The 23,182-nt window shown below is 34.0% G+C and overlaps 1 protein-coding gene across 8 annotated transcripts in view; it reads left to right on the top strand.

Moving 5' to 3' along the window:
- The window catches only part of HDX (highly divergent homeobox), a 183,248-nt gene that overhangs the window by 144,840 nt on the left and 15,226 nt on the right, over positions 1–23,182 (top strand). For all 8 annotated transcript variants that reach the window (XR_008622702.2, XM_008978145.3, XM_063601718.1 and 5 more), the window contains 3 exons: positions 11,854–12,061; positions 19,416–19,495; positions 22,444–22,527. Coding sequence is in view for 7 of the 8 variants with exons in the window: in XM_008978145.3 (XP_008976393.2) it covers positions 11,854–12,061; positions 19,416–19,495; positions 22,444–22,527 (372 nt within the window). In the remaining variant the exon portion in view is untranslated. The remainder of the gene's footprint in view (positions 1–11,853; positions 12,062–19,415; positions 19,496–22,443; positions 22,528–23,182) is intronic.

Here is a 23,182-nt window from a genome sequence, read left to right as displayed (position 1 = left end):
TTGGAGGTGGTATGTTTTAAGAGGAGCTCTTCTGTAACATATGGTAAATTACTCTAAGGGAGAATATGTTTGCAACATAAATATATTCTTGAGATTTCAGGAAAAACTATTTATATGTTTTTAAGTCTAATATACATTCTAAATACTAATCACCAAAATGAACTTCACCTTAGGATGTCTAGTTAACCATTACTTACGGTATAATTTGAAAGTTTCCGATTTTTTTTAATGTCTTGTACTTCTAAGAAGTATAGGAAGCAAACTTGGTATATTTTTTCTTTGACCTTGTCAATGATTGTTAATTATGTGCATGTTTTTCTTCATCTTGAAATGCCTTTTCCAGGTTAGTGCCTATTTACCGACTTACTCATTTAGCAAAGGTAAACTGGACACCTATTAGGTGCCAGAACTTTTCTTTTTTTTTTGTCCTGCTACATTCCTTTATTATTATTATTTTTATTATACTTTAAGTTCTAGGGTACCTGTGCACAACGTGCAGGTTTGTTACATATGTATACATGTGCCATGTTGATGTGCTGCACTCATTAACTCGTCATTTACATTAGGTATATCTCCTAAAGCTATCCCTCCCCCCTCCTCCCACCCCACGACAGGCCCTGGTGTGTGATATTCCCCTTCCTGTGTCCAAGTCTTCTCATTGTTCAATTCCCACCTATGAGTGAGAACATGCGGTGTTTGGTTTTTTGTCCCTGCGATAGTTTGCTGAGAATGATGGTTTCCAGCTTCATCCATGTCCCTACAAAGGACCTGAACTCATCATTTTTTATGTATGTGCCAGAACTTTTATAAGTGCCGTTGGAAAAATGCAACTCTCTCAAGGAACTTGAAATTTAGTGTGATCAATTATTCCTAAATGAGGATAATACGTTGGAGAAATATTTTGAGATATTACATGCGGACAATAAGTTGGAAGCACTGTTAAGTCCTCGAGGACAATTAGTTCCCCACTGCTCCATCTTGCTACAATTCAGTTTAATGCCTGTCCTTTCCATCTGTGTTACGGTTATAGTGGACATACATTAAAGTGTACCCTTGCATGGTCAAATATTGATAGAAACAACATATTTTATGATTGAGATACATTTTGCAGGACTTAAATAAAGTTCATAGAAAACAACTTTATGTTTTTATATTTTAGATTATATTTATTTTCAAAGGAGCATGGCTAGATTTGAAATGCCTTGAAATGGAACAGTGTTTATACAGTATATGGCAAACTCCCTATTATCTATTACACACATTGATTTAGAGCTGGGGGGGCACCTTGGGGTTGAGTTCAATGCCTATATATGTGTGTGTGTGTGTGTGCGTATGTATGTGTATATATATATACGTGTGTGTGTGTATATATATATGTGTGTATATATATATGTGTGTGTGTGTGTGTATATATATATATATATATATATATATATATGAGCCAGATTAGTTGTCCCATGATCCCATAGCCGGTTAATAGGTAGAGGCCAAGTCTCTTTATTCCCAATCTAACATTATTCCCAGTTCCACCTTACTAGTGTATGCCTTACCATAAGAAATAACTTGGATACTTCTTAAAAATATAGATCACCCTATTCTAGACCTACCGAAACAGAATTTGCAAGAAAGGCCCAGAGAATCTTTATGTTTCCCTTCCCCAAATTATTCTTAAGATCAGGTAAATTTGGAAAAAACTTTACAACACTATGTGATTGCAGCTAAATATTCTAGCGTGTTCTTTTTATCCATAACACTTGGTCAAATTTTATAATTTATATTTGTTTTTCTATTTGCTTATCACCTGTACATATGCATTTCTGTTGTTTATCATCTATATTTATACATTTAAGTTCCCTGAGGAAAAGACTATACCTATTATATTCACCTATTATATTCACCATCCCAAGCACCAGAAACAGTGTTTGGTACATAGTAAATTTTCAGTAATATATGTGGAATGAATGAATGAATATCTAACAGAAAAGTGTACCCTCTATGTATAGCATACATGAACTAGCAAATACTACATTTAAATAACTACATTTAAAATAAAAGTTTGGAATATAGCTTCATATTGTTTAATAGAAAGATACTTAGAAATGTACAGGGCTTTAGAGTACTCATTTTTAATAGCCATTATGTTTGTGTTGTTAATACATAGGTGTTCTGGTTGAAAAGATTCATTACTATTTTTAGATTTGTGACCATTCTGGTGGGAAATTTATTATTCAGGAAAGTAAAGAATTTGGAAATTATTTTCCAAATTTTGCACATAAATAATCTGAGGCTTAGAGTGATAGAATAACTTGTCCATTGATCATATAAAATGGTTGAAAAACCTAAATATTTTAAAGTAGGGGTTTCTAATCTGAAACAGTGAAAAAAATACCATTCACGTAATTGATAGCTGGAATGTAGAAGGGAGAGTTCAGGGTGAAGAAGATCTGAAGCAAAGAACTGGAAACAATACCTCAATGAAATAAAACCATAGATATTGATTCAGTTTAAGGAAGAGCATTATGAAAACACTTACAAAACCAACTGGGAACCTTTCAGAGTGGTATGTTTTGTATCCCTGATATTTTCATGCAAAAAGAGCATGGAAACTTCAGACGCTCAACAGATTGTATGATACCCACTCACATTAGTAAAAGTGATCTTCTTAACAGTCTATATACTCAAATTCTAATCTCTGCCAGTAACAATCTCAGGGACACACCTAGAAATAATGTTTTTCCAGCTATCTAGGAAACATTTAGCTCAGTTATATTGACACATAAAATTAACTATCACAGCCTGCTATAATACAATATTATAGATTGGTTGTCTTATAAACAACAGAAATTTATTCTTAATTGTTCTGGAGGCTGAGGAATCAAAGACCAAGGTGCTGGAAGGTCAGAAGTATGGAAAGCCCACTTCCTAGACAGCTATCTTTTTGCTGTAACCTCACATGGCAGAAGGGGCAAGGAGTCTCCCTGGGATCTCCTTTATAAAAGCACTAACTCCATTTATGAGAGACCCATTCTCATTACCTATTTACCTCCAAAAGGCCCCACCTTTTAACACTAGTACCTTGGGGGTTAGGATTTTAACACGTTAATTTGGAGTAGGGGAGATAAATATTCAGGCCAGAGCAGACTCCAGGATTAACTCAGTTATCCATGATTCTGTAAAAATGTACTAAACCCATTAGCATTGTATTTATACATTGAATCATTTTTCTAGTGCCTTCTAGTTTTGAGGAATATCCAAAGAGGAAATATTTTAGCTTTAGTTTACAATAAAATATCACATACTTCCAATATTCACATAACATATTGTTTTACCTTTATCATTGTACATTTTATAATCACTCATTTCTCTCAAAAAGGGTGCAAAAGAAGTGGAAGATAAATAGAAACTTGGTTTCTGCTTGTTTTTTCTTCACTCTTCCCCAGCTTTTATGACCCAAATGAAGCAAAAATCATCCTAGGGAGACTGGTCTTTTCCTCCTTCTGCTCATACCATCATTTTCACAAATATTGGTGGCTAAGATTATTGTAAAAGAAAAGCTTCTGCATTTACAATTTGTTGTGTTCATGAGTAGAAAATAGAGAGATTACATGACAATTTTAAGAAGCTTTAGTAAGAAATTGCCATTCTTTATCTTTTCTGAATTATAGCAATCCATTTTCAACGTTATGATGGATGTAATGAGAAATTGGGTGCTAGAGTCAATAATAATTTAATTGTACATTACAAAATCACTAAAAGTATAATTGGACTGTTTGTAACACAAAGGATAAATGCTTGAGGGGATGAATACCCAGTGTTCCATGATGTGATTATTTTGCTTTGCATGCCTGTACCAAAATGTCTCATGTACCTCGTAAATATATACACCTAATATATACCTACAAAAATTAAAAATAAAAAAGTGTTAAAAAGAAAAAATAAATGGAATTCTCCTTTTTAAACTAGTATTTTCTCCTATGAAAGAAGTTATCAAAGCTAAGAAAATTAGTATCCGTACAGATTTTTATTTCATACTAGGCAATTTTCTCTTTGGTGTGTACAAAGTAATTCATGTGTTTCAAACTTCACATTTAGTGTCAATGCTAAACACATCCAAGGAACTACATTTCATAAACTTGAAGGGAAAATTCCCCCCATCAAATATAAAGAAGAATTCGTCTTTTTGGACTAACTAAATAGTTCTTCTGTTTTGCCCTGCATATTTTTTGAAATCTTACCAAGTATAAAATTAACTTCATTCATGTTTTTTATTTACACAAAGAGTATCTAAGGTGGCTTTGTATTTATGTAGCCCTATTGTATAGAAGAAATTCTAGTTGGTATAAAAGGCATCATAATCAAATTTACAGCTGAAAGTCTAAACTGTTATTTAGTGGTTTTCTACACTACTTTAGGTTTTAAGAATCCTTCTTGACATGGCAAAACTAGAAAGGTTACAAATTCTAGTCATATAAAGTGGTCTTTCTGAAAATTGCGTAAGAAACGTGGGAATAAAACTGGTTTCAGACTGTTGCTTCTGAGAAAATGGAGTGGACATAATTTTCCCTATTCTTCTCATTAAGTAGAACTAAAATCCCTGGACATTATATAAATAGCAAACATAAGAAGACTCTGAAGGGTGGAAAGAAGTCACATCTGCTAGGGACCATGGGACCCCATGAATGACACTCACACAATGGTGAGTTTCCTGGGTTTTCTTTTGCTTCATATACCCCAGAATAGATACTGGAAAAGCCAACAATCAAGAAACACCAATAGGTGCAAACAAATGGAAAAAGGAAAGAAAAAGAAAAGCCTGGCTTCTCTCAGCCAAGAGCCAGGAAAAGGGCAGTCTAACATGACAGAAAATGTTTAGATAATGACCTCTTTACTCCAGCCAAATACCACGGGGAAAAACTGCAGCCACACCCACCCCTACAAGAAAAGGCCAAATGGAGGACCAAGACTTCCGCCTCGCCAGGCTGTGGAACAGCTAGATGCCCCCACCCCCGCAAAACAAAACAAAACAAAACAAACAAACAAACAAACAAAAAACACTCACTGATGGGATGGTGTCAGATAAGAAAGAGTGGAGAGCTGGAATAAAAATCCTTCCTCCACCATTCCCTTGCAATGTCACTAGAAGACTTTTATCCCCTCCTGCACTTAGAGGTGATGATGAGCCCTTCCTCCTCCTCATTGGGGTGGTATCAGAAGATGCCTACTGGAGCTCCTGGGCTCCCAACTCCACCCAGGAGTAAAAGAAGTCTCTTTCCCCACTGGATGTCAATGGAAGTCCAGTGGACAACCTGGAATTTACCCTCTTGTGACTGTCATAAGATAGATAGATAGATAGATAGATAGATAGATAGATAGCCTGGATCAATCACTAAAAAGTCATACAAAGGGATACAGAAAAGTTGTATACATAAATATAAATGGAATTCTAAATATTTAAAAATACCCCACAGGAATGCAGGGGAAAAATACAACAAAATACACCAAAAGAAATGAAGGCAGAAAATGAAATGACATATTGAAGCTTTAACATAGAAATAATTGCATTAAATTTAAATGGTCTAAATTCACAAACTAAAATACAGAAATTTGCAAATTGGATTTTTAAAAATGACCTAACTTGATGTTGTCTACAATAAATTAAAATATCATGATATGTGTAGTTTGAAAGGAAAAAGATAGAAAACATATAGAATGCAAACATGAATCAAAATAAAGCAGGAGTTGATATAATAATATGGGATAAAGTAAACTTCAGAGCAAAGGAAATTACAGGGGACAAAGTGGGACACTGTATAATAATAACAGGGTAAATTATATCAAGGAGACATTGCAATTCTGAATGTGTATACATCAGATATCACAGAACTACAAAATATGTGAAGCAACAACTAAAAATTCTCAAAAGACGAATAAGCAAATCCAAAATTATATTTGGAGATTTCATCAGCCTTCTCTCAACAGCTGCTACAGTTATTACATAGAAGAATATTAGTAATATAGAACCCCAAAACACCCTCAATCCATAGGGTCTAATTGACTAGTAGAATGCACAACCCAACAAAAATAAAATACACACTTTTCAAGTGCTCATGGAATACACAAAAAGATAGAGTAAATCCTGGACCACAAGACAAACCTCAATAAATTTTAAAAATCTAAATCATACAGAATATGTTCCTGACCACTATTGCATCAAAGTAGAAATCAATAACAGAAAGATATCAGAAAAATTTCCATACACTTAGAGGTTATGCAAGACATTTCTAAATAATCCGTGGGTCAAAGAGGGAGTCTTTTTTCAGTTTTTATAGGTTTTGGGGTATAAGTGCAGTTTTGTTACACACATATGTTGTGTGGTGGTGAAGTCTGGGCTTTGAGTGTACCTGTCACTCGAATAGTGAACATTGTACCCAACAGGTGATTTTTCAACCCTCACCCCTCTTCTACCCTCCCATCTTTTAGAGTTTTCATTGTCTATTATTCCACTCTCTATTGCCATGGATACCCACAGTTTAGCACCCACTTACAAGTGATATCATGTGTTATTTGACTTTCTGTTTGAGTTATTTCACTTAGAATAATGGCCTGTAGTTCCATTTATGTTACTACAAAAGACATGATTTTATTCTTTTTTTATGACTGAGTAGTATTCTATGGTGTGTGTACACACACACACACACACACACAGGGTTAGGGTTAGGGTCAAGGGTTAAGGGGGTTAGGGGTTAGGGTTGTTTATATATATATATATATATATATATATATATATATATATATATATACACTCACACACACATTTATACATATACGTAACAACCCTAACCCTAGCTCCTAACCCCCTTAATGCCTAACCCTAACCATACACACACACACACACACACACACACACACACATATATATAATTTTTAAATAAGTCATAAGGGAATAAAATGAAATTGGACTTCTAGTTTCTGGTCTGGCATGTGAGGAGCCTAGAAGTTGTCAGTTCATCTTAACAAATAAAACGTTGAACAAACTGAAAATCACAATTCTTCTTAGATATGACAGATAAGTGAAGGTACAGAGCAAACCACTGATCCCAAAATTGGTGAGACAAATAGGCAGATACAGAGAATCACAACTTACTGGAGCAGAATTCCATGAGCAGAAACCTCCATGGGAACCATTACCAAGGCAGGAAAACCTAAATTGTAACTGATGAATTGCTGGAGGCTCAGTGTAGACAAGTCTGAAAGTTAGGAATTCCAGGGTGTACAATCATGGAGGGGGTGACACTTTTGTGAGTTTTACTCCCAGAGGCTGTATCAGATTCTCACTGTGAATATTGGAGAAAAACTCCCTCATGCTCTTGACAGGAAGAATGGAAAAGTAACAATTTTTAAGAAACATTAGAACGTTCTGTTAAGAAAGCCTGCTTTTAAGAGCAAATATTTTACCAGAGCCTAACCTATTGGGATTTTATCATGACCTAACTATCCTAGGGCAAAAATAAACAACAATAATAACCAAATACAGCCCCCTTTAGCCATCTTGTCCCACCTAAGGTAGAGGAAAAACTGATAAGCACTTGAAAAGTTCACAGGCCACGGCAAAGATTCACTAAAAGACTGAGATCTCATCATAGGACTATAGGATGCTTTAACTTCCTCCTAACCTGAACACTACATCGCCAAATGCCTAGTTCTTTTAGTTCTTTTAACCCAGTACATCACGTTCAACTTTTAATAAAAATCACAAGGCATACCAAAAGGCAAAAAACAAACAAACAAAAGCAAAACAACAAAACAAAGAAAGAATTTGAAGAGACAGAGCAAGCATCAGAACTACATTCATACATGACAGGGATGTTAGAATTGTCAGACCAGGAATTGGAAAGAACTATGATTAACATGCTAAGGGCACTAATGGAAAAAGTAGACAACATACAAGAACAGAATGGTAATGTAAGCAGAGGCATGAACATTCTAAGAAAGGATAAAAAACAAATGCTAGAGACCAAAAACAGTAACTGAAATGAAGAATGCTTTTGATGGTCTCATTAGCAGACTGGACATGGCTGTGGAAAGAATTTCTGAACTTGATGATATATCAATAGAAACTTCCAAAACTGGAGAGCATAAAACAAAAATATTGATTAAAAATGGAACATAATATACAACAACTGTGGGATAAATATAACAGGTGTAACATATGTCTAATGGGAATACCACCAGAAAGAGAAAAAAAGGGAAAATAGAACAGAAGAAATATTCAAAACCATAATAACTGAGAATTTTCCCTAAATTAATGTAACATATCAAACCACAGATCCACAATGCTTGGCATACACCAAGCAGGATAAATGCAAAACAAACAATAAAAAAAACTACACCTAGGCATATCATACTCAAACTGTAAAAATCAATGATAAAGAAAAAGACTTGAAAGAAGCCAGAGGGGGAAAACAAATACCTTAATTACAGAGGAGCAAAAATAAGAATTAAATCTGACTTTTCCTCAGAAACTATGCAAGCAAGAAGGCAGTAGAATGAAATATTTAAAGTGTTGAGAGGAAAAAATAAACAATACCAACCCAGAATTCTGTACTTAGTGAAATTATCCTTCAAATGTGAAGGAGAAATAGACTTTTTCAGACAAAAATTGAAGGAATTTGTTGCCAGTAGAACTGCCTTTCAAGAAATGTTGAAAAGTCCTTCAGATACAAGGGAAATCACATAGGTCAGAAATGCAGAGCTACATAAAGGAAGAGCATTAGAGAAATAATATTGAAGGTAAAAGTACATTGAACAGTACAAAAGGAACAAAATACCAAATTTGTGGGATGCAGATAAGTAGTGCTGAGAGCAAAATTTATCCTAATGTATACATTAGAAAACAGGAAACTCTCAAATAAATAATCTAAACTCCCACCTTAAGACACTAGACAAAAGCTGGACATGGTGGCTGGTGAGCACTTTTAGTTCTAGCTACTCAGGAGGCTGAGGTGGGAGAATTGCTTGAGCCCAGGAGTTCAAGGCTACAGTGAACTATGATCACATTACTGTGACAGAGTGAGATCCTGTCTCTAAAAAAAGAAGATAGTGAAAAAAATAGAAACTAGAAAAAGACGACAAAATAAACACAAAGCAAATAGAAGGAAGGAAATAACTAAGGTATGAGCAAAAATCAATGAAACAGAAAAAAAAACATTTACTTTAGCTTCCCCAAAATTAAACACTTAGGTATAAATTTAGTGAAATAGGCACAAGGTCTGCATGAAGAAAACTACAAAACTCTGATAAAGAAATCAAAGATCTAAATAAATGGAGAGATATTCCATGGAGATGGATAGAACAACTCAATTATATCAAGATTTCAGTTCTTTCCAATTGATCTATAGATTCAATGCAATTCCAATCAAAACCCAGAAGTTACTTTTCTTCTATGGATTGTGCTTTTTATTACCATTTCTAAGAATTCTTCACTAATCCTGAAGCCCCAAAGATTCTCCTCTATGCCTTTTTCTAAAAGTTTTAAAGTTTTATTTTTTATATTTAAATCTATGATGCATTTTGAGTTAATTTTTGTATAAGGTGTGAGATTTAGGACAAGGTCCATTTTTGTTTTCCTATGAATATCCAATTGCTCCAGCATTGTTTCTTGAAAAAACTACACTTCCTCTATTAAATTCTTTTTGCACCTTTGTCAAAAGTCAGCTAAGCTGGTCATACTTGTGTAAGACCATTTCTGGGTTCTCTATTCTGTTTCAGTGATCTGTGGCTAGCCCTCTGCCAATACCACACACTCTTGATTACAGTAAGTATATAAAAAGTCTTGAAATTAGGTAGATACATTCCTTCCACCTTATTCTTTTTTATTCGATACTGTTTTAGCCATACTCACTCATTTTCTTTCCATGTGAATTTTAGAATTATCTCATATGTATCTACAAAAATCTTGCTGGAATTTGATAAAAATTATGTTAAACAATGTTTAATGTAATGTGATCATAGCTCACTGCAGCCTTGAACTCCTGGGTTCAAGAAATCCTCCCACCTCAGCCTCCCGAATATATGCAACTACAGGTGCTCACTAGCCACCAGGGCCATGTTAAACTGTGTTTAACAATTGGATGTTTGTCAAGTTTACCAATCTTTTCAGTGAACCCATTTTTTATTATTTTAAATTAATATCCTTTTTTTTGAGCAGTGTTAAGTTTGTGCTGCAAAAGACTAACAGGATAAAAATTCAAGCTACAGACTTGGAGAAAATATTTGCAAACCACATATATTACATAGAATTCATATTTAGAATATATAAAGAACTTCTCAAAACTCAACATGAAAATGAAACAAGAACTTCAATTAGAAAATGAAGAGACATTTCATTGAAAAGGATGGCAAATATAGGGATGATAAATAAGCACATGGAAAGATGGTCAACATTAAGAACTTGTTGAGCTGTTACTACACACACCTATGAGAACAGCTAAAAGTTTTTAGAAAATACTGACAATACTAAATGCTAGCAAGAATGCTAAGAAACTGGATCTCTCATGCATTGCTGATAAGAATGTAAAATGGCCCAGTTCCTCTGGAAAACAATTTGACAGTTTCTTATAAAACTTAACATATAACCATATGATCCATAATTTGCATCCTTGTGCATTTATCCTAGAAAAATAAAAACTATGTCTACACAAAACCTGTAAATTACTCTTCACAATGGCTTTATATGTAATAAGCAAAACATTTGAAACAATGCAAGTGTCCTTCAGCAGGTAAATGGTTAAACGAACATGGGTAAATATATATCATGGAATACTGCTTAGCAATAAAAACAAATGGGCTCGATACACACAACTTGAATGAATCTCCAGGGAATGATGCTGAATTGAAAAAGTTGATTTCAAAAGGTCACATGCTGCATGATTCCATTTATATAATATTCTTGAAAAAGCACAGTTATGGAGACAGAAAACAGATTAGGGATAGTGGGAAGGAGAGGAAGAGGAATGGTGTGATAAAGGGACATAGAACTATACACACATATTGTACAGTATCAATTTCCTGTTTTTGATATTTTGCTATAATTATGTAAGATGGAAGTTGGAGAAGACAGAGTGAAGAATAAACAAGACTTATCTTTGAAACTTCCCATTACTCTAAAATTATTTCATTACAAAATGTCTTGAAAATTGGTTGTAAATTCAGTAAAATGAAAGTTTACAGTGCTTGAAATGCCAAGGTAATAATATGGAGCCAAACAAAATTAACAGAGGGCACATTTTTGCATAGGAAGAGCAAGATTGGAAATAGGATATGAATTAGAGTTATAGCTATATGATGGTTCTGTTTGAAAAAGAACCAGTTTATTTTTCTTTTAAAAGATTTGGTGAATCGTTTTCTCGAGAAACAAAACAAAAACAGAAAAAAGTCATCCTCAGTAGACTACATGTTGCTAAAAAGTCTGAATATTTATATAAATACCTTCTTTCTGCTAATAAATATTTTAAAGTTAAAGCCATAACTATTAACATTTTGAGGTGATTGACATGCTAACCATCATGATTCGATCATTATAAAATCTGCACATGTATTGAAACCTCACACTGTCAAACTGTACCCCATAACCAGGTACAATTATTATTTGTCAGTTATAAATAAAATAAATTATAAAAATATTAAACATAATTATTTTTATTTTAGCGTATTGACATAAAAGTTTTTACCTTTCTATGTACCCATTTATTCCTTTAAATCATATTTTATGCAGCATTCATTCATTATTTTACTGGCTAGAACAGCTAAGTTTTCTATGTTTACAAAAATTCCTCCTATATTTCTCTTATAAAGACTTGGATTGGGAATCGAAGAAGGAAATATCGTTTAATGGGGATTGAAGTTCCACCTCCAAGAGGAGGCCCTGCTGATTTCTCTGAGCAGCCTGAGTCTGGTTCTTTATCTGCACTCACACCAGGAGAGGAAGCTGGGCCTGAAGTAGGAGAGGATAATGACAGAAATGATGAAGTATCCATCTGTTTGTCTGAAGGAAGCTCTCAAGGTACTTTATATGCTGAATCTTCTAATAATAGCCTTTGTAAATTTGATGCATTTTGTACTTGATTTTCAGCTTACTGCATTTCAAGTCTAGAGTCTTCAAAACATTTGGCCAAGTATTTGAAACAATAGATTTATTTTTAATGCCTCCACCTAAACAGTCTCCTGCATCATCATCACAAGGAAAATTCATCAACAACAATAATAATCTCCTACATTTATAAATGTTGATTATTACAATTCATGCATTATAATTAAGTAAATGATTTTTATTTTATTGGAATTCTAGTCAATTTAGGTCAGAGCAGTATAAACACACTGTAATGAAAGAGTATGGCATAATGCGACAAATACCAGGCTAGTACTCAGGAAATCTGGATGCAACTCCTAGCTTTTCATGCGACTTCTCATGAGACTTTCATGCAAAGTATTTAATTGGGCTTTAGTTTCCTCATCTGCTAAAGAGAATTAGTCTGGATTATCTTTATGATATCTCTTAATGTTTCTCTAAAAAATAATTAAAATAATATTATGTAATGATACTATCTGTCCATGAGGAGTATGTTTCATTTGTCCTCAAGCATAGATAGGATTCTCTTCTGACATATTTTTATTAGCACTTTTATTGAGATTTAATTTACACGTCATAAAATTCATCCATTGTAAGGCCAGGTGAGGTGACTAATGCCTCTAATCTCAGCACTTTGGGAGACTGTTGCGGAATGATTGCTTGAACTCAGGAGTTCGAAATCAGCCAGGGCAACATAATGAGACCTCATCTCTACAAAAAGTGTTTTTTGTTTGCTTGTTTGTTTTGTTGTTGTTGATTTGTTGTTGTTGTTGCTGTTTTAGTTAGCTACAGTCCCATCTACTCAGGAGTCTAAGGTGAGAGGATCACTTGAGCCCTGGAGTTTGAGGCTGCAGTGAGCTCAAGTAATTGTGTCACTGTACTCCAACCTGGGTGACAGAGTGACACCCTGTCTCAAAATAAAATCATTCATTTTAAATATAGAATTCAATGATTTTTAGTAAATTTTATGCAGTTGTACAACCATCACCATCACTGAAATCTGAATTTATATCAGTTTCATCTCTCCAATAAGTCCCTTGAGCCCATTTGCAGTCACTCCCTCTTCCCACTCTCAACTTCAGGAAGCCACTGATCTGCTTTATGACGATATAAATTTGTCTTTTCTGGGCATTTTCTATAAATTGAATCGTGCAATATATAGGCTTTTTGTATCTGTGATTAAGAAACAAAGAGGGTCATGCCTTTTCTCATTTTGCTTTTGTTTTCATTGAACTCTGTTTAGAATACTTACAATATATTTTCCAGTTTATTGTTTGCCTTTTAATTTTGCTTATGATGTTTTCTGATGCCAGATTTTCTTTTGTAATTTTTAAGTTTTCAAATCTACCCATACTTTCCTTTATGGTTTCTGACCTTGGGTCATGATTACAGTCTTTCCTTATACTACAATTATGTAAATATACCCCCATATTTGCCTCTAGTATCCTTATAGTTTAATTTGTACAACTTGATATTTATTTCACCTAGAATTAATTTTGCTTTAAGATGTATGAATACATCCAATTTTATTTTTCCAAATGGTTAACTAATTGTCCCTACACCATTTGTTGAATAACTCATCTTTTACCAGTGAGTTGGAATGTAGCTTTTTATTAAATACACACACACACTCTCTCTCTCACACACACACACATGCACACACATATACACACATGCAGACGTACACATATACACATGTGGGTCAAATCTGAGACTTCTTATTGTTACACTGATTTGACAGTTTACAACTTTGGCTTTATAAAATGTCTTAATAGCTGGTAGGGCCCTCATTCTTCTTTGCTTTGTAGTATATTGATTCTTGAATTGTTTAGTCATACAATTTGAACTGTTTAAGCATACCTTTTCCAAATCTCCTTCCCCAACATCCATTCAAGATTTTTCTTGGCATTGTATTAAATTTATAGAATACTGTAGGAAGATGAATTCAGCTTTGCACGTATTGAATTTTAGATAGTGGTTGGACATCCATGTAGAGCTGTCCAAGCAGGCCTTTGGATGATATGAGTCTGAAACTCAGATGAGTGCTTAAGACATAAAAAGAAATATGGAAGTCACCCACATTGAGGCAAAAAATATCTAGCCATGAAGATTGAAGATTTAGTTAAGTGAGAAAATGAAAAACAAGAAAGGACAATGGACAAAGACTGTGTATTGATAAATATCCAGATTTGGGCATTGGAGGAGAAAAGGGAGCCCTTGAAAGAACATTCAGAAACAGAAGAAGCAGGACAGTATGCTTTTCCTAAAATCAAGGAGAGTCGGGTGCAGTGGCATGCCTGTAGTCTCAGCTACTTGGAAAGCTGAGGCGAAAAGGATCCCTTGAAGTTGGGAGTTTGAAGCTTCAGTGTGTTCTGATTGCACCTGTGAGTAGCCACTGTACTCCAGCCTCGGCAACGTAGTGACTTCTGTCTCTAAAATTAAGAAAAAAAAAAAACAAATAAGGAGATTTCAGAAGGAAGAGGCGTCATTATTTCAGTAGTCTCGTGGTCTCATAGAAGTTAAGTAGAAAAAGGGATGAGAAAGCCATTGAATTTGGTGTTTTAGAAATTCTTTAAAAAAGCAATTAACTGCATGGGGAGAGGAGAGGCAAGCAGATTGCAGTAGGTTGAGTAATGAAAGGGAAAGCAAAGCTACTAGTATTAAGAGGGCCATGCATGTTAAGATCAGGTATTTGAAATGTTATCTATGTGAATATTCAAGTTTCTCTCTCTCTCTCTTTCTTAACATTTGTTATTCATATTGAAGATGATAACAGAGAATTAAGTGTACAGGGAAATAGTGAGGCAGATTTTAAAATTATCAAGAAAAAAAGAAATATTGCACCATTTCCAAGCCCTTTATTTCTAATATAGTTGGTCCTTTAAACCATTTCTGTCATTGGTTAGTGTTTACTAAATTGCATATGCCTGGAGTTACTTGGATATTCCCAGTGACTCATGACTGGCGTTTTAGAGCCTGCTGAGTGGTGACTAGCTGAAGGAGAGTGGGGAAGTAGGGATTTGTGTGTTTCTGTGTTGAGTGGGTGAGCTGAGAGAAAATATTCAGAGAAAGTACAGAAGACCCTAAGTGAAGTTTCATTTCCCAACTCCCACTTCTCCACCTAAAAGATAATTTTAGAAAATAAGTAGTTGAAGGAAAAAAAGTGAAAGTTAATTTTAAAGACCACTTAATGGTCCACTCTTAATGGACCACTGCTCCTACACTGACATTCTTTGTCATGGTGTGTTCTTTAAATAGCTGGCATAGTAATCAAGACACAATGAGAAAAAGAAGAAAGAGAATTTAATGCATGAATCAAAAAACACTTGATCAGAGGTGTGATTGCCTAGAATTTTTTATCGGTGGCTTATCTTTCCACAGCTGCATGGTAACATTTTCATTCTCACAGAAATTGCAACAGAAAAGCATAAAATCATTTTCAAATACTGAAAAGAGCCCTTTTTGGTACAGTTTCCTACTAGTTATGTCCTATTCTCTTCCTCATTTTGCTAGTGGAGAATACTAATACGATTCGTTTGATTAAGTGAATCATATCATCTGGCCTGAATTAATATCATGCCTTTAAAATATGCTAACCATTTTCCTTCCAGTTTATGAAAATGTATTTAAATATATTTCTACTTTGAAATTTCCATTAATTACATCTAAGAAATATAAAGAAAAAATAATCTTTAGATTATTCTAAAATTAGCTGCCCATAGTATTTCAAAAACCTAACAACTGAAATTCAGACTGCTTATAATAGGGCTATTGATTCAGTAGCATTATCTAAGAAGGGAAAGATATCTTTAAGTTAGGGTTACATATTACATATTAAAAAATCAATTGAAAATCACATTAAAATATTCTAGAAAAATCTGTATAAGCAAAAATTAAGATTTTTTTAAAATTCGGTAAAAGGCCGCTTTAGTAAGAGTCAAAAAAAGTGCTGCTGGTCTTTTAGCAGTTTCAGTTCCACTCATTTGTTTCTGAGAGGGTAGATACTTCTCTAATACAGAACTTCTGACTTACCTCTAACTTCCACCTTCCACCTCCCACCTTCCCTTTCCCATTTCCTTTCCCTTTCCCTGTGCGGTGGTGAAGAGAAAAGAAGTGTGGTTAGGAAAGATAAAAAACAAAAACAAAAACAAATAAACCTACCTGAGCTCACCCCTCCCACAACTGCAAACTGTTGCAAAAGTAATAGCTAGATGGCTGAGCTCCTTAATTTCTGTATCTACAATTAATATACTGTGAAAAATAAATTTATATTTGAACAACTTTAAAGATTTTTACTATCCTGAGAACCAAAATTTTTAAAGATGAGAACAATTAACATCTATGTCATTAAATTTTACATCAAAGCCTCTTTTTTCGGCTGTATCGATTATATGGGTATGCACGTGAAAGATAATTATACAGTTACTTAGTGGGAGTACATACAGCCACCACATAGGGAGCCCTCTAGAGTTTTTACTGGGTAATTACTCCACTTTATTATCCAATTAGCAGAGCTGCTTTTCTTGGGGAATTACCAGGCACGTAGATAGTGTTTAGATTTCAAACATTCACAAATATTGAAGCTTCTGTAAGCGAAAGAAAACATTCCTTATTCAACTGTATCACTTCACATCCTTTTATTTTAGAAATCCTCAATATAGTTTTAATTTAAATCTTCCAAAATAATCAAACCATGTACAAAATATGTTGCCAGTAAAGGAGAACTGTGTACAAAGTTATGAGAAAAGGAGAATAGGAATATAAGGCAAACCTTTAAAGAATGTTACCTTGTTGATAAGCAATATAAACTCTCTTCTGAGGCCACTAGTGCTAATACTGGCTGATGACACTTTTTCCCTTCCTTCATTACATTTTGTTGCTGATTACATAGGAATTGAAATGTCTGTGATTTGAAATGTCTAAATAATGAGTAGGTAAAAGCTCCTCTGTCTATGAACGGTTCTTTAAAAAAATTAAATTGACCTGTTTTTAAGATTCCACATATAAGTGAGATCATGCAATATTTTCCTTTCTGTGTTCAGTTATTTCACTCAGCATAATGTCCTGCAGGTCTGCTTCAGTTTGTTCTAGCACTGCTATAAGGAAATACCTGAGACTGGGTAATTTATAAAGAAAAGAGATTTAATTGGCTCACAGTTCTGCAGGCTGTAAAGGAAGCATGTTGCTGGCTTCTTCTCAGGGAGGCCTCAGGAATTTACAATCATGGCAGAAGGTGAAAGGGAAGCAGGCAGGTCTTACATGGCTGGAACAGGAGGAAGAGGGATGGGGTGCTACACACTTTCAACACCAGATCTCCTGAGAACTCACCCACTCTTACAAGAACAGCATCAAAAGGGAAATACCCCCATGACCCAATCACTTCCCACCAGGCTCCAACTGCAACATTGGGGATTGCAATTTGACATGAGTTTTGGGAGGGGACACAGACCTAAACCATATCAGGGTCTATCCATGTTGTGGCAAATGGCAGGGGAGAAAAACAGTCAAATATAAACAGATAGAGAAAAAAAAGAGGTTACCAGGATCAGAGTAGGAGGGAGAGGAAATAGGGAAATGCAGGTCAAATGATAAAAAGTAGCAAATATGTAGTATGAACAAGTCAAAAGATCTAATATGCAACATGAGGATTACTATTAATAAGTGTACTCTATTCAGGATTTTTGCTAAAGGAGTATATTATAGCTGCTCGTGGGTGGGGATGGATAACTATGTGAGATAATGGATATGTTAACTTGTTTCATTATAGAAACAATTTATATATGTGTGTGTGTGTGTATAACATTATGTTGTATATCTCAAATATACCCCCAAAAATTTAATTTTTAAAAAATATAGCAGAGGAGACAAAAACATTTAAATTGTGTTTATAGTGGACTTTGCATCAAAATTCTGGTAAGATTTTCCTGAATATCTTAAACTTGAATTCTCTATATGGTCATATGTGAGTTCCTGGATCAACCACATTTTCCTCTTAATAATGCCCCCATGCTCATACGAGGCACCCCTATATTTCTTTCCATGAAAAGGAATAGACTTCGAAAAATTCGTGAGGGCTGATAAATATTTTTGTTCTGCTTCCTAAGGTGAAGTAAAATGTCAGTTACCATGAGATCGCGAAATTCTACTAGTATTTATTCAAATAATCTCCATGATATGGCTGTGCCAAAAGAAGAGATAAAGAGAGAGAGAGGAACATTGCTACCTTGTTTTTTTAAGGGGCTGGTGGAGGGTAATCTAAAACAGAAGGGATTATACATGCAGACACCCTGTGCCTTGAACCGACCAGTTCCCCTAGCTCAGCCTGGAGAGTTTTTTAGTAGTCTGGTTTCTCTGAATTAATTTATTTCTTTCACTTATTTTCTCGTTTTTAGAATATTGAATTTTGATCAGAAAAGGGATACATGTTCATTTTAGAAAGTACTGGGAAATACAATAAAAATAGAAACAATCCTATTCCTCAGTGATAACCCTTCTGAAAATAAGGATAAGAGGATATTTTTGCCACCATTTTCTCTTAGCATATATACAGGAGTGTGTCTGTGTGTGTTTGTACACACATACATTCACAAAACTGGAAATACTCTGGATTTATGGTTTTATATCATAGATTTGAAAATTATTTTATGACTTTTTTCTTATTTGAATGAGAAACAAATGTTCATTGTAGAAAAATATTTAAACACAAATAAGCAAAAAGAAAACAGAAAAATTAAAAATCACTCATAATTCCATCTAGAAATACTAATGACAATGTCTTTGTGGAAACAGTCCTAGTGTGTCTCCATGAAAATTTACATATTTGCATAATAAATTTATTTAAATTTTATAGTGAAGTTTATATATTTTAAAATAAAATTAATATTATATGTATTCACACAGTAGATTTTGTTACCTTCATTTTTTCACTTGCCAGTAAACCATGAATATTTCCTTATAACTACTGTTCTATTTCAATTTTAGTGGCTTCATAATATTTATTATAGAGATAGATTCTAAATTTCTCTATTCCTCCATTGTTAAGGATACAGTTTTTGTCCGTTTTTTCAGTTACAAATAGGACAACGGTGACCATCCTTGTATTTGCCCCCATCCCTACTTATTTCCTTTGAATGCATTGTTTGAAGTAGAATTGCTCATCAAACGTGTGAAATGAATTTGCCATTTGTGTCTTTTTATAATAGAGAAATTATTTAAATGACCTTGAAAATAGTATTCTCAAGAAAGTTTTGCGAAATGAAAATGAAATTATGGCATTTTTTTTCTATAGAAGAGCCCAGTGAAGTTGTTCCGAATGATGCAAGGGCTCATAAGGAAGAGGACCACCATGCAGTAACCACAGATAATGTGGTATGTACAGTTTGAAATTCTTTTCTCATTACATGGTTGATTTCAAGCCCAAGTATCCAGTTGGTGAAAATATTCTCATTTTCAGAATAAAGTCTTGCTCCACTTCACAAACCAAAACAGAACTCTTTCCAATGAAATTACATATCTTTGATGGCTTAGTAAATAAAATTTAAAATGTTGTCATTTGTATCACTAATTTTTTGATTGAGGAGATGTGCAAATATAAAAACCCAATACTTGGTATGTATATGATATTTTACATATAACAAGCTATTTTTCTTCAACACAGTTAGCAAAGAGCAGATTTCTACCTACTTGATAGGTGGCAGAATTAGAACAGAGTTTAGCATGAGATCGTGAAGGAAAACTTTGTTAGTTGTGGCACATGTATGCAAGAATTTCTGACTCTGAGTTCTCTATTCAGAACATACCTATTGATGGTGTGTTTGGAACCTTTTTCCTCCTATTAATAGTTAAATTGTACTCTGGTTACTCATCTTAAAAATCACAATATAGGAAGAAAGACAGTATTAAATGTTTGAATAGCAAATAGAAGCAGGTTGTGTGTGGAGTAAACTGGGTTTTGTGAAAATGTAAACATATAGTGATGCTCCCTATGCAGCTGTTTTAGCAACATCTGTTTATATTCTGCCCTATCAAGTAACCCTATAATCAAGATGGTATTAAGAGTCAGATATAAAGGGGAATGTCATTGTCCTTTTGTTTTTGCTTTTGAATCAACGCTCTGTGTTTGATTGCAGCCACTAAAAAATAGCCTCTTAATTGATTTTTTTTTTGTTGTTACAAAAGGGCTGTGACTTTAGGGTTTCCCTTGACTTTCATTAGAAGCATTACTTATTTCACACTGTAGTCCTGCCACATGTCTTTAATAAAAGTTGAGCGCATAAAATAGTTTTGCTATTTTTTGTTAAATAACAGTAATATATAACAGTGTTTTCTACAAGCAGAATATAGTTTAGGATTGTATTTTACTGATTTGAGTCCTGGTTGAAGTCAATGCTTGACCCTTCTAACACTGTTTAACAAGCCTACAGGAAAACAGCTTTGATTGTGAGGCAAAGTCGTGTTTTTGTTAGATAGCTACTAGTAATTATTTTCCATAGTTATGAATTGTGCTCATCTTAAATTCCACCAATAATCTGCTACAGATTTGAGTTTTAGTGTGCAAGTTATATACAATTTACAAATTGAAACATCTTTCCCTTTAAAGACATGCTCATTTTTAGCCTGAATTTCTCTGCGTTGAATCTCCTTTGCAGCAGATATTTGGAGATAATGAATGAAGCCATGGCATGGGATGACTCACAGTCATTTAGGCACCTAATTTTTCAAAAAGCAATTGATTTTTTAGAAACAAAATGCCACACTTTCAAAGGCTAATCTCCTCTGCCTGTAACTTTTGAGTGCTCCCAATTATTCATGGATGACAAATCAAACAGACATATAAGACCTATTTAAATGCACACATCTCTACGGTGGCCTTTGGTGCATCCCTCCCTGAATTGCCTAGCTCCTTTTTCCCAGAGCCAATCCAAATATGTAGAGAATCTGAAAAACATCAAAAAATATCAAATCTGAGGTCTTGGAAGAGCTGGCATGATGAAGCCCCAATTTTATAGAGATTAGAATAGAAACAAAATATTGGATTCATCTCCAGGCAGCAGTAGAAAGTAATTTCACTGCAGCTGTTTTCCTGACTCAAAAGCCTGCAGGTTACAAACCCTGTAATAGTATCATATCCTCATACGCAATATATTAAATATAATCATTCCAAGTTAATTTGTGACTTTTAATCACCATATGTAAATATGTATGTATGTGTGTTCATATATGTATATACGTGTGTGTATACACACACACACACACACACACACAGAGTAGGAAGCCTGATTTCAAATTCTGCCTACAACATGTTGCTATTTATGTGCTTGTTCTTAAAAGACCGTCTAGTGACTGAATATAGCTTAGTTTTTCCTCTTTACAAATTTTCTTTGGGTTGGCAGGGTTTAAATATTTAAAGGAGTTTTTTCTTGACTGTGTTTTTTACATGTGAAAGAAAAATTAGAGCTGATTTTACTTATACCTTTTTTTTTTTTTTGCTTTTTTTTAAAAAAATCACATGATTAGAGAACTTGCCCCCTCATGGTTGGAGCTCATTGGTCATTTTTTTTTCATCAACGCTGAACTGTTTTGTTCATTCTTTCTACAGATATTTAATTAGTGTTAGTACCTACTGTGGACAAGTTATTGTACAAGCTATGCTATGCCTTTTTTTAAAAGCTAAAGATAATTTAATCTGTCTCTCTCCTTTCTCTTTCTCCCTTTTCCTCTCTCTCCACCTCCTCATCCTGGCTGTTACTCTTCAGTGAAGGAAACAAATCATCATGCTATTTTTATCATTACATCATAGATGCCTGCTTTTAATTAGTTGTCAAGCTAAAGTTGTGCAGTGTGCAGTAAATATTGGAATTTTTAAAAATTGTGTTTGATTTTGGAATATGTCATATGCTGACATTTTACATTAGAAGTCACAAAGAGGCATGTGGAAACTTAAAAAAGAAAGCTATTCCTATCAATTGTATGTTTACTCCCATTAAAATAGACCACCATTATAGGAAGTAAATTTCCTGTCCCTGGAGGGTGCTGTTTAAGCAGTTCGCCTGTTTTGTTAGGGATATTGTAGACAGACATTTTCTATTTTAAATAGTATTAATTTTTTTATTTACCAAGCGGTCATCAGTTAAAGGTAGAGGGAGGTGGCTCAGACACACACTATATGTAACACTGAGGAGCCAGTCAGTTATCAGAATTTATTCCAGATAACCTAGACTAGATAACCTAAACATTGAATGCATATTTTCTATGCATTGCTGAGTGTAGTAAGAATGATGTGATATATATTTGTAACTTCTCTACTTGTGTTACAGAAAATAGAAATTATTGATGATGAAGAAAGTGACATGATAAGTAATTCTGAAGTAGAACAAGTAAACTCTTTCTTGGATTATAAGGTAGGTAATTTTAAATTATGAATTTATTAAGAGAAGGTATTAAATGAGGCAGAATTTTACAATACCTATGTTACTCCTATTTAATAAGTTAAGCATTCTAAGGCTCTGCATTAATTCTTTCTGGCTACTTGAATATCAGTCAGAGTGCTGGTTATTTTAATTATTGCTGTTGGGTTTAGGGGTTATGATCTCAGGCAAAGAGTTTGCTGAGTGGAGTAAGTATTGATGGTATATGGCAGGATGGAGGCAGTACTTGGTCATGGCCAACATGAAATGTATGACAAAGCTTTTCTAAAGCCAATGTTCATTTTTAAATGATAGTAAAAGGGATTTCTTTTTCCAGTGGACTTTGCTAATTTTATCCTAAATTTTTACTTCTTCTGTGGACAATTTTTAAAAATATGATAATACAGCTGTTATAGGAGAAGTTTGCAAACAATTTCCAAAGCAAATACAGAATGAATATGAATACAGATGACCTTTTCTTAATGTCATTTGTTACTAAATTGAAAAGCTGCCTTTGACAGGGTGCTATACATATTATTTTATTAAATATGTATATAAGATATCAGTCTGTATGTCAATATGTTTTCTGCATAGATTTATAAAAGCTGTCCCTTTGATAATCATTATCCTATCTTACTAGATAACTTTG

The sequence above is a fragment of the Pan paniscus genome, chromosome X, assembly GCF_029289425.2.
Source record: "Pan paniscus chromosome X, NHGRI_mPanPan1-v2.0_pri, whole genome shotgun sequence".
Lineage (NCBI taxonomy): Eukaryota > Metazoa > Chordata > Mammalia > Primates > Hominidae > Pan > Pan paniscus.
This window is presented reverse-complemented; position numbering and strand designations above follow the sequence as displayed.